The following is a 12,177-nucleotide window of genomic DNA, read 5'->3' as shown; positions in this document are numbered from 1 at the left end:
ATTTGGCCCAATTTGAAAAAAAATACCTTATATTCATTAATCAATTGGCCCAAATCCCCTGAAAATTTTTGAATTTACAATTTTGTTATTTACTTTATAAAAGTGGAACATCATAATTATTAGCCTTTGTCCTATTCATACAATACTTAGAATTATTCATAACCCCTTCCCTACTCTTAAATGAGAGAATAATATACTTTAACACACTCGAATTCACGTTATCTTGCATTGACAACAATATCGATGCTAACTGAGTTAAGACTCAATCAGCTTTCAATGAATAAATTGATATAAGTAATTTTGTTGATGTTTTAATTTTTTTAAACAATCTTATTATAAGTTTTGATCATATTTTATGTTTTTAATTTTTAATTTAATCAATAATATAAAATTGATATTCATGTTATTATTGTTTGATTAAGTATTTCGTATACTATTAGTGTATTTCTTTTATTTCACAAATAATTTTAAAAAAATTGTAATGTGTTGTTTTTTTTTAATATTTGAAATATTCTTATAAAATATTTGTCAAATAGCTCGTTTGTGGAATTTACAAATTTTACACTAAATATTTTCCCTTATTGCTATTTAAATATGTTTATAATGTTTTAAATACAATTTTTTTTCTAATTTCCTCATATTCCAAAACAAAATAAAATAAAAATGAACCGGCAGTTGGATGGATTAGATTAGACCGAATCCTTGCACTTTCTTTTTTGGAGCACGGCTTTAGACTAGCATCTGTTACATCTTCCGCTCATGATTATATGTGTAAATATAGTTATGTTAATTCCTTCTCTCCCTTTTTTCTTTCCGACGATGAATAGTACTTGAAGAAAGTCGCCATTTTTTCTAAGGGGTCCACAAACAGTGATCTGATCCTTTTTAAACAATGTTCATAAATTTTTTGGAACCAAAAAGAAAAGGGTTTTACAGAGTTAATTAGTCTGTTAATTTGTGATCAAATAGGTTTATTATCACTATAAACAGAACAGGATTGAAGATAAGTGTTATAAAACAATAAGATTTGCATGGAAGGTAAAATTAAAACGACATTCTTAATTTCACACTCCATATATATACAGTCCCAAAACAAGAAAATTTCATCACTCAATCTTCAAGCAAACCTTTTTTTTTTTCAGATGATTGAAGTGGCAACCATGCAGACATAAAAGATGCATTAATTTTATAAAAACAAAACTCCTAATAAGGCTAAGCAACGCAGAGATACATCGCTCAATGCCAAAGATCCAGAGAAAATAAAAAGGGTGGGGGAGAGTCTGGTAAATACTTTGTCATCGAGTTACGCAAGTATAATAGTATATGAACGTAAAAAAAAAAAAGAGAGAGGGTAATTTACAGAAAAGGGATTGAAAGTTTCATGAATTAATGACATCGTCGTCTTCCATGATACTCTCCAACGAAGGTTTCCATGAAGAGTCAAGTTTCTCAGATCTGGCTTTCTCTATTTCACCCAAAATTTCCTCTAAGCTCTTCCCACCATTACCCTTGTTCTTCAGCTTCACTAATAACAAGTCTAGTTCCTCTTTTGTAAGAACTATCTTCACCTTTATGCTGCTTTTCTTCCCTTCATTTTCCTTCTTATAATCAGTTGAAGCTGCTTCACCAATCTCTTCTTCTTCTTCTTCTTCTTCCAGATGCGGCCTTGATCCCAATGTCTTCATCATACAATTCCCCATAATTTTCTCTTTCTTTAAAATTAAAAAAAAGAAAGAAAGAAACCCAGCAAAACCCACTACTTTCTTGATCTAAAAAACTTGTACTGGGTTGTATTGGAAAGTAAGAAAATGTTTGAGAAATTTTGTGGAATGTGAATGTGAGTTATAAGGGTATATATAGACAAAATTAGATACACTAAACCAATAAAAACACTCTCTATTAATTAATTAATTATTTAGTTATGTACACTTAAAAGACTTAATTTTCTTCACGAGACTTGGATTTTTCTACGTACTAAGTGACATCTGAGCAGTCAACTTAATATCAATTATCACAATTTACTATTCCATTTAATTTTTTTTGGTTGGGAGAGAGGATGTTAAAATTTATTATTAGTGTAATATTTTTTATATAATTTTATTACAAATTTTGATTATATTTGTTTTTTTTACACAATGTTTAGAAATAAAATTATTTATAATTCCTACTCAACTTATAAATAAGAAGTTAATGTGTTTTAACACACTCGAACCTAAGTATTTTTATTTAGCCATAAATAAGAGGAAGTGTTTTTTATTTTTTACACCTTGAATTTTCGTTTCATAAAGATAAACTAAAACAAAAGAAAAAAAGTTAAAAAAGATGAGCTAAAAAATGTGATTTTCTTTTTACTTGTAAAAAAGGAAAAATTAATAATTGTATACTTGATGGCTAAATAAAAAAGGCTTCAAGTAAGAAAACGGAAAAGACAGAATAATTGTCGGCTTTTGACGATTTGAAGTGTGAATTTGAACCCATACTTGAAAGTGTATCTATTAATAAAAGTTACAAATAAAGTAATTAGACAATAATTTAATTAAATTTAAAATATATTTAACAAAATATAATTGATAAAAGAAATGGAGAAATAGAACAAAAAAGATATCCTAAGTATTTTTTAATTACACTCGAAAAATTCTGATATAATGTTTAAAACTATTCATGATTTTTTTCTTAACTTATAAATAGGAAGATAATGCGCTTAAGCACATTTAAATTCACATTCTCCTATATTAATAGCAATACGAACAACATTTTTTTTTAAATATGTACCATACCTGCCAACTACTTTAATATAAGATGAGCCGTGATATTATATTTATATTATTAAAGTGGAGGTTTGTGTGCATGAAGAAATGGCAGAATTTACGTAGACAATGTTTCAACTACTTTTGATCCTTTTGTTAATTTTTTTTCCTTAATGCAAGGTCGGCTTATAGACTGATAGTGACAATATTTAACGATGAAATAATTAATAATCTTGATTTGAAAACACCAGTTTATGTCCATCTTCTTCTTCATCCATATTGGGTGAAAATGTTAGAAATTCAAAAGTTACTAAAAAGCAAGCACTACGTTTTAAAAAGATAAAAACAACAGGATATTTAAAAGATTGTTAAATCTTTCATGGTGATTCTCTGTCCGCAAAAAATATATATATATATATTAATTACTACATTTTTTCCACCTAATGCCATACAAGTTCATCTTTCCACACTTTGATGTTGTTGTTACAATAAACATAGTCAATACCTAAAATCTTTTTTAGAAAAAGAAACATGAAAACGAATAATACAAGAGAACTTTCGACTACATCTATTTAAGGGTTGAAAAATCTTGTTTTAATCAAAGTCAAATAGAAGAATAATAATTTCAAACAGATTCAACTTGTGTTGTATGGTCTGTACCGCGAGGGCAGACCCCGATCGTAACCCCAGTCCAGTTTTGTGTTTAATGGAAATCTGTAGCGAGTTATGGTCCTCGACCTTTCGTCCCCACAAATTATCTTATTTTATCACTGTATTTATTTTTTTAACAAATAACAAAATTCAGGTCATACAATTTGTAACAGTTATGTAGAGGTTTTATTATCATGTTCTATTTTAATTGTAAATTATTTTTATATAAATTAAATGAAATTATTTTTAAAAACTTTATATGTACCAATTTCATATATCATGAAATAACTTCAATTAAATAATATATGCAATGTTTTAAAAAGTTTTAGTGGTAAAAAAATGGGTTTAAATCAGTCAAATCATGACTCCCACAGTATAATACATCTGCATGGACTCCTTCAATGCTGTTTTGTTTTGTTTTTTCAAAATTAGTTAGGGTCTTAATTTCTGTCAATATACATGGTCAGCAAGCATATTTTCTACTACATGGTGTGAACACAGATTTTATGCTCCAATATCCAATCACAAAGCTCCATCTTTTCTCTATTTTATAATTATTTTATTTTTTCTCCAAAAACCAAATTTACTTACAATAGTTGTAGGATATGGAATCCACGAGTAATCGAAGAAAGGTCAAAACAGGAACGATTTCTGGACTAGGCAAATAGAATGTTGCGACATCATAATGTGTTTTCTTATTTGGCAATCGTGTTTTAGACTTTCAGCAGGATTTCTTCTCCAATTAGATTCTAATTATTAATCTTAGCCTATTTAAAGGAGTCTTATATAATACTATTTTGAAATGCCAATAAAAAAAATGACTTTTCTTTGAGGGTGACAAGATGTAGTCGTATATGAATTTTGGTGAGAATTTCATGGTAATTATGGAAAGTATTCTACACCCATTTTCTAAGTGCCCTATGAGATTTAGGATTTTATTTACCGGTTTGCTCTTTGGGATTTTGAATTTTTGTATTTAGAGTTTTGAGTAATTAACATTTAGTATATCTAGGTTTATCACTCTCATTTGTTTACTCAATTAGTGAAAAGGCGGAACTTCTTTTGCTCGTGGTTTTTCCCTCTTAAAAGACTTTTCACGTAAAATATATGTATTCGTTCTTCTCTATTTTTATTATCTTAATTTTTATACGGATCGATCTCAACAATAATTAATATTTGCAAAGAATAACATCCTCTGGAGCACTGCAACAATTTTTTTTTGCCGCCTTCTTTTTTTCTTCTTCTTTCTAATAACTAATGTATGGTGTTTTGTAATGAAAACTCAAGATTTTGATTGAAAAACTCAAATAGTACATTCTCTAGAATTGTGTTGAAAAAGAAAGGGTGTAAATTGAAGTAATATGAAATAGGGGAATATGCATGTAGACGTGGGACGACCATGTTGCTTCAATTTAGGGTGTACAAAACTGCCAACCAACAGTTATAAATGACGAACATTGACGTATGTTAAAATAAAAAAGAGATATAGATAGAATGTAAAATTACTGTTTTTATTGCCTTTCGAAATTTAATCATTTGATCATTTTGTCATTCTCCTTTTAATTCAAAAATTTTGACTTCCCCACAATTAATGCATCATCCGACAGTGAATTATTTGATGCAACCAACTACAAAATTTAATTTCCCAATATAAACCCTTTTTGAAATATTAGTATTTGTTATATTTTGTAAATGATATATAAGATATGATTCTTTTAGATATATGTCACAAAAATACTTTATAAATATTTAAGTTAAATATATATTTTTGAATTTAAATATTAGGACTAGTTAGGTTTCATAATTACGCTTTTTAATTCAAGTTAATACCTAACATTCATCTCATAATTCAAGTCATTTACCTTAAATATTAATTTCGAAAAAAAAATTGACATATTTATATATCAATTTGAAAAAAAAAAAACCTAGTTTAGGTATCAAAATTTTAAACACATTCATATTGCATACAAACTCTGATCTCACACTCATCTCATATCCAAATAATATAAATATAAACCTAGCTACCTAGATGCTATTGCGGCATTAGTTTGGTCAATGGCCATGTATTTTGTTGTTGATAAAATAAAGACTTTGCATAAGAATCACAAAACAATGTAGTGGACAGCCTCCGAAGATTAGGTAGTGGGGAGTGAGTGGTTTCAAATAAGTTAAAAACACTGTGGGAACACATGTAACCATATCTCTTTTTTTTTTTTTTTCATTTCCTCGTGGAAATAACTGCAACCTAACGCTTTGTCTTCTACTTGAAACTTTGTTTTAAATATGAAGTGTTGACAAATTTGATGTTTTATTTTGACCTCAAGTGTGGGAGCCCATGCCTTGCATACACCATTAATGAATACCCTTTTTCTCTTTGCCAAAGCAAATGGAAAATTAAAACGGTTGGCTAAAAAAAACCTCAACATACTAAAAAGAACACCCTAATAAATAACACACATTTATTATAATTAATAATTAGTTATTAATTAATTTTCTTTTACTTTATTAATTGGTTAGTAATTAACATCTTTTTACTGATTAAGAATTAATTATCATCTCTTCACTCACTTTTTTATCTTATTTAATTGTTATATATATTTTTATTATTGTATTATTATTAAATATTATAAGTATTATTATTGTATGATTATTAAATATTATTATTATTCAACATGTTTTTTTTATAGGATTATTGTTAAACATATATATGAATACATAAATACAAAAATATGAGCAAAATGCTAAAATATAATAAATTAATATTATTCAACAATAATCCTCTATAGTTATAACACGTGTTTTGAGATTATAAAGTTTCAGTTGTCTATAAAATACGAATATCCAGGTACAAGCCTCGTTATTCTATAAATAATTGTTTATAGTTTTAGAAGACTTTTTATACATATGTCTGGAATTTTATAGACAACTGAAACCTTGTAATCTCAAAACACATGTTATAACTATAGAGGATTATTGTTGAATAATATTAATTTATTATGTTTTAGCATTTTGCTCATATTTTTGTATTTATGTATTCATATATGTGTTTAACAATAATCCTATAATAAAAAATGTTGAATAATAATATTTAATAATCATACAATAATAATACTTATAATATTTAATAATAATACAATAATAAAAATATGTATAACAATTAAATGAGATAAAAAAGTGAGTGGAGAGGTGATAATTAATTCTTAATCATTACAGTAGAAAGATGTTAATTACTAACCAATATTAATTAGGGTGTTTTTTTAGCCAACCTATTGATTTGCAACTTTGAAGCACAATGTATTCACTCAAGTGATTTAATTTTTGGTTTTTAGTTTCAGAAAGTTACTGATACAATTGATAAATAGCTTTTAATGGACTTTTGTCAAATATCATATTCTAATATTCAAATGTTTGGTTTAAATAGTGTTATAAATTGTCAAACAAATGGAGAGCAAATTAGACCACGAAAATACTGGAGGAATGGATTTAATGAAATTATTCAAATAATGTCCTATACCATGCAGCCTGACAAAGCCGAAAACAATCGGGGATATTAAATTTGTACAAGACATATAAACCCTATCATTTTACATGAGAAAAACGAATATCCATTGCTTTGTTTCTTTTTCTTCTTTTTCCTGTTAGTCTCGTGACCAACATAATATAGACCCCAAATCTTTACTTAAAAGACAAAAATGACTAAGCATCTTGGTTTGACTCGGGGGCTACAAGGTTAGGCCTTTAATACTATTTTTTCCTTTAATTTAAAACCCATAGCTTTCATCCATAATTAAAATAAGGGTTTGATCGTGCCTGCCTACTTTGTCTGGTGAACTCCAAAGACATCAATTTTTAGGTGGGGCCCGAGCAGTTAAATAATATGAAATGAAGTCGGCTGAAACAGCCGTATCGTTAGGCGTCGGTATGTTTTAACTTAGCCAGATTTAAGTAATAAATCTAAATTGTTTTCAAAACCTAATTTCAATATATAAAAATATTTTAAATATTAAAATTACATAAAAACATAACACTATATTTATGAAGTGATGAAATAAATTACTTAATTGGAAAAACATTATTATTAGCATGGACATTATTACTTCAGAATTAACAAATATATTAAACTCAGATTACATAATACAAAATGTAATACAATAACGTGTGATAACTTACCGTTAATAATACATAACATATAATTATTTGCAAATTTTAATTTGAATATATTAATCATATTTATAATTTATAGTTAAGATAATTCAAGCTGATTTGACTTGAAAGCTATTTATTCTGTGTTACTTTTAGCTTGAAAAGTGTTCTCCAATGTCAATGCTAAACACCATTGAAAATTCCACAGTACGCTCGACGCGCATACCAAAATATTTCTAACGCGTTAAATTTCTTTTTGGCAAGTTTTAAAATTTTGGTACGCTTTTTAGAGAATGCTGCAAAATCCCTCAAACACCACTAAAAAACACCCTAAGGTATGCAGAAAGTAGATTAAAAACATCTTTAATGTTGTACTTGCTGTTGTTGCTGCTGATAGCCTGCTAAGCATGTTGATTTGAACACGGCACATATATATTGTGAAACATAGATAGCACAACTTCAGCTAATACAGAAGTCTAGTTAACACAGAGTCATTAAAACACAAGTGCAACATAGTTCATAATATTAGAAGCAGTAGTGTCCAAGTTCAAACTGAGCCAGTGCAGTAATATCCAGTAAAAAAGCTTCAATCTACACGCGCCGTCGCTTGTTTTTAAGGTTCTCGAAAATCTGGTTGACATCAGCTGCTGTGATTGCCTTTGAAGGATCAACTGACCCCTAAATATTTAAACAAAAAAAAAGTGAGATAATTCACACGGACAACAATTTTGCTTTTGAAAGATGCATAAACAAAGAATCTGACGTAGGAACATGAAAAAGTAAATGCATGGCTTACTTGCAATATAATCATTATAAGTTAGAACCTAAAAAGATAAGCATGCCAACAAAAACAAAAAGACACAATCAATGCCATACCAGGAAAGACCGGAACTCATCTTTGAAGTCTGCAATGCCATTCAGAATCTCCATTTTTTCTACATGACCAAGATTGTTAAAGAAATTTAATTCAGCACCTTCCCTTTTCTGCAACTTCTCTTCCCTCTTTTGCTTTGCATTTTTTTCATACTCTGCTATTGAATCTTCCTTGTCAAGTAGATAACGGATATGTTTCTGCTTGTACATATCTAAGCACTTGTCACATCTGCAGAGGACATCTCTCCAATTCTTAGAAAGAAAAAGCGGTCTACTTTCTGAATCAATTGATGCAGCCATCCAGTCTACTCCAAGAATACAAGTACCATTTGAATTGGCAATACTTTGGGACAGACTTGAGCTATCATTGTTCTGGGAGCTTTCACCAACAACAAACTTCTTGTCATCAGATACAGAGCCATGATTCATATCAGCAACCAAATTATTTTGGACAGTGTCAGAGCACACATCATTGTCAAGTTTCCCAGGTTCATCTTTAGGAGGGATGTCTTCCAGCACACTTTTATCCTTGCCAGTTGCAACAGAAGCAACAGGTTGTTTCCCTGTTGCCCGTATGGTTTTAGGATATAGAGTCAGAAAAGAACAAATCGCTGAGCATGCCTTGCATATGAAATCCTCGTATAGAGGCTCCCCTTCCTCATCTCTAGGAATCTGTCATACCAGTATTTTCAGATCATAATCTATTTCCCGATACCAATAACTCCAAGATTAGAGCAAAAGCTGCTAAAATAACATTGTTTTCACTTCCCCATTTTCAATGCCCAAGATCAAGATATAGCTAGTTTACATTGCTCAACTTCAACTATATTAACTATGTAAAAACTTGCCCATGGAAAGGTACTTCAAAGTTCAAACTAATATATTGTCATCAGAAAACATGTTTACCCAAATTTTCACTGTTTACAAATAATTAAAACCCATATCCAGCCTCAAAGGGAGAAGTAATTCATAATTAGTATAAGAAAAACAATAGCAAACATTAACATGAACTCACTCAATAGGGTATCTCTAGATTGCCAAAAGTTTTAACAGAGAAACCAAAATATTGTGCTGTTGGCAAAAACTAGTGAAAAAAAAAAAACCATGATACAGAAATGGAGTATATGCACCACGACCCAGCTTACCAACCTCATTAGGGGAACCGAGACTGATATGCTCCTCATGAAACCAGTCCTCACACATACAGCACTGTATCATTTCTTCTTGCTCCTGGAGATCTGGATCTGGATAGGGGCGATTGCAAGTACAGTATAAACCTTTGAAGTTGTGATTATATGAATTCTCTACATTCTCTACATCTTTATTTGGGGAAAGCTTGCATGAGAACTCTCTGAATTTTGAATTTCCACAATCACATCTAAAATTTCTCTTGGTCCAGAGCTCCAAAACCTTTAACATAGGGTAACAAAGAAAATCCCTTACATTCATGTAGACAGATAGAAATAATAAGATTGAATACTTATACAAAGAAAAACAAGTAAAGTAAATACTTCTCCTTGAAAACCTTGAGAAATTGGGCACAAATAACATTTCCAGCACAACACACATAACTTAAGCCCAACATTCAAGTAAGCACATGCAATTCTTTCTTATTTGATAACGGCATACGTAACTTATGTTCAGTACTCAAAACTCAAATAAGACTGCTGAATTTCTAATGGCCATCTGAGCTAATCAAAATGAGAATCTTGCATGTCCCACGTTTTAAGCAATCAAGAATTGTTAAACCAATTCACGAGTTCTTCCATTATAGAACATATTAATAGGAGAAGCAGGTAAAAATATGCCCTGAAGCCACTCCCAATGAGCAGAGTTAGATATTGGAACAGTTGGCAGTGTGAATGTTTAGTACAGTTAACACTGATCCAGAAGCAAATAGGTGAATGTTATTCCAATTTAAAAGGATGATGTAAAGGAAAAGCTCCTTTTGTTGAAAATATTATGATGATAGGAATGAAGTTCCAACTTTGCATCGTATTGACTGTTACATGACTTGCTAAAGCAGCCTGTAACAGGGAGCATGCCCAACAAAGAGCTAACTATAAAACACAACTCAAAATGTCATGTCTAAGCAAAAACACCACACAAACTTCCCCTCTAACAAATTTCACTCACATGTTTATACTATTAGCAATGAATTAAAGCTTAGCTTTCAGAATGAGAGATAAAGTTAGCTGAGGGGATCTCCCACGCTTTAAAGGATGATCCAAAGGAAAATACCTCATGGCCATCATGGCAAGACAAGCAGCAAGCCGTACAAATTCCAGCATTCCCCTCAGGGGTGCATGTCAGGCATGAGAAAATTGCCTGTCTCTTCATGTAACCTTTAGAATAGGTACACTCATCGCCCTCATCTCCACCCAAAACCAAATCAGCCTCCTTTAGAATAAAAATAAAAGAAGTTACATTTTGCCCAACAGCATATATAGCTGAAGGAAGCACAGATAAAAACAATCAATAGCTAGTTCAAACTTTTTATACTTGATTATCATTTGCACCTAATACTTTTTTAATATAAATTTAGGATATATGATATATTTGATCAATCTTAGACTAGTACTCGTACCATGCATTCCGAGTTAGTATAGAATTAACAACATAAAGCTAGACTCCCAGAAATTTTCCCAAATTTTAATCAACTTTCACACAACAATTCATGTACTAAATATGTTTCAACCAAAATTTCAGCTCCAGAAGCAAAAAAAAATAAAAAATATTAATAATAACTATCTTTGGTAGCCAAAGAATAAAACGAGGAAAAAAATATTCCCATATCAGTAAACCAGACGAAAGAGAAAAGCCCTGATTAAATTCAATCATTCCTGCAAAACAAAACCCTAAACAGGTAAAGACGGTAGACAGGCTTTTACCAACTCTTCTTCTTCGATACTCTCAAGATACTCGTTGATTGACACAGTCTCTTCACCATCATCGTCGAGATCGGCAGCCATTTCCCCCAAATCACCAGGACCGTCAAAAACAAAAAATCTCTACTCCTCGAACCTGGAGTTGAATATGAACAAAAACCCGAAAAATATTAACTAAAATGACAAAAGGATATTTTATTCATTTGGGGAATCTAAGTTGTGCCGTATAATGAGAAACCCTAACATTGAAAAAACGAATAAAGGTACCTTTTCAAACCCGCAATTAACGGATTTTGAGGCGGTCGATAATATATCAAACAACTGTTGACCAAACGCGAGAGAGAAAATCAGAGGAAAAAAAAAAGGAACAAGAATTAGGGATTGAAAATTGAGAGAGGATGAGCTAGGGTTTAAATATACCGAGTAAGATAGAGGAGTAAGGGACTAAGAAGTGTTAGGTCATTTTCCCGCCACAATGTGCCCTAATGGAATCAAATTACGTGGTCCGTTCCCTCCAATTTGCTTTCTCATTTATCTTCCAAAATGTTTTCAATGGTTACGTGTTGTTTTATTGTGAAATTAGGATTTTTCATTTTCTTGCGTCTTGATTTACGGAATTTTGGAAATTTTCATTCTGAATTATTATGTTCTGCTGTAAATTATAATCTTTACGAGATTGAAAATTTATTATATCAAATAGTATGGTTATGAATTATGCTTTCCCTTAGATTGATTATTTATTTTTCTTTAAATTACAAAAAAATAAAAATAAAGGTTATATTGTGCACAATCATTTTATATTTTAGTTTATTTATAATTTAATATTTTTATTTTTATTTACATTTTAAAATCAAATCATCATATATATATATTGT

At 30.0% G+C, this 12,177-nt stretch overlaps 2 protein-coding genes across 3 annotated transcripts; both read right to left on the bottom strand.

Moving 5' to 3' along the window:
* Positions 1-1,165: 1,165 nt before the first annotated feature.
* Positions 1,166-1,821, bottom strand: LOC107947123 (uncharacterized). Its single transcript, XM_016881685.2, has one exon. The coding sequence runs from the start codon at positions 1,698-1,700 to the stop codon at positions 1,380-1,382; it is 321 nt and encodes a 106-aa protein (XP_016737174.1). The 5' UTR covers positions 1,701-1,821; the 3' UTR covers positions 1,166-1,379.
* A 6,058-nt stretch (positions 1,822-7,879) lies between these two features.
* Positions 7,880-11,837, bottom strand: LOC107947121 (putative E3 ubiquitin-protein ligase UBR7). 2 transcript variants are annotated; one of them, XM_016881684.2, is made up of 7 exons: positions 11,723-11,837; positions 11,570-11,623; positions 11,306-11,438; positions 10,656-10,814; positions 9,564-9,824; positions 8,418-9,086; positions 7,880-8,219 (listed from the first exon to the last, which is right to left on the bottom strand). In XM_016881684.2, exons 3-7 carry the CDS (start codon positions 11,384-11,386, stop codon positions 8,133-8,135), a joined length of 1,257 nt encoding a protein of 418 aa, XP_016737173.1. In that variant the 5' UTR covers positions 11,387-11,438; positions 11,570-11,623; positions 11,723-11,837; the 3' UTR covers positions 7,880-8,132. The 2 variants fall into 2 exon arrangements, with proteins under 2 accessions (XP_016737173.1, XP_016737172.1); XM_016881683.2 differs by having other exon boundaries at positions 11,570-11,837.
* Between the last annotated feature and the right edge of the window lie 340 nt (positions 11,838-12,177).

This window comes from Gossypium hirsutum, chromosome A12, assembly GCF_007990345.1.
Source record: "Gossypium hirsutum isolate 1008001.06 chromosome A12, Gossypium_hirsutum_v2.1, whole genome shotgun sequence".
Lineage (NCBI taxonomy): Eukaryota > Viridiplantae > Streptophyta > Magnoliopsida > Malvales > Malvaceae > Gossypium > Gossypium hirsutum.
Note: the sequence above shows the minus strand (reverse complement) of the source record. Positions and strands in the feature narration are given on the sequence as shown.

Excerpts from the sequence above, each read along its gene's own strand:
- LOC107947123 (XM_016881685.2), bottom strand. The coding sequence starts at position 1,700 with ATGGGGAATTGTATGATGAAGACATTGGGATCAAGGCCGCATCTGGAA.
- LOC107947121 (XM_016881683.2), bottom strand. The coding sequence starts at position 11,386 with ATGGCTGCCGATCTCGACGATGATGGTGAAGAGACTGTGTCAATCAAC. Across the intron at positions 9,825-10,655 it reads CTTGCCATGATGGCCATGAG|GTTTTGGAGCTCTGGACCAA; the intron begins GTATTTTCCTTT and ends CCTATGTTAAAG. Across the intron at positions 9,087-9,563 it reads GTCTCGGTTCCCCTAATGAG|ATTCCTAGAGATGAGGAAGG; the intron begins GTTGGTAAGCTG and ends CTGGTATGACAG.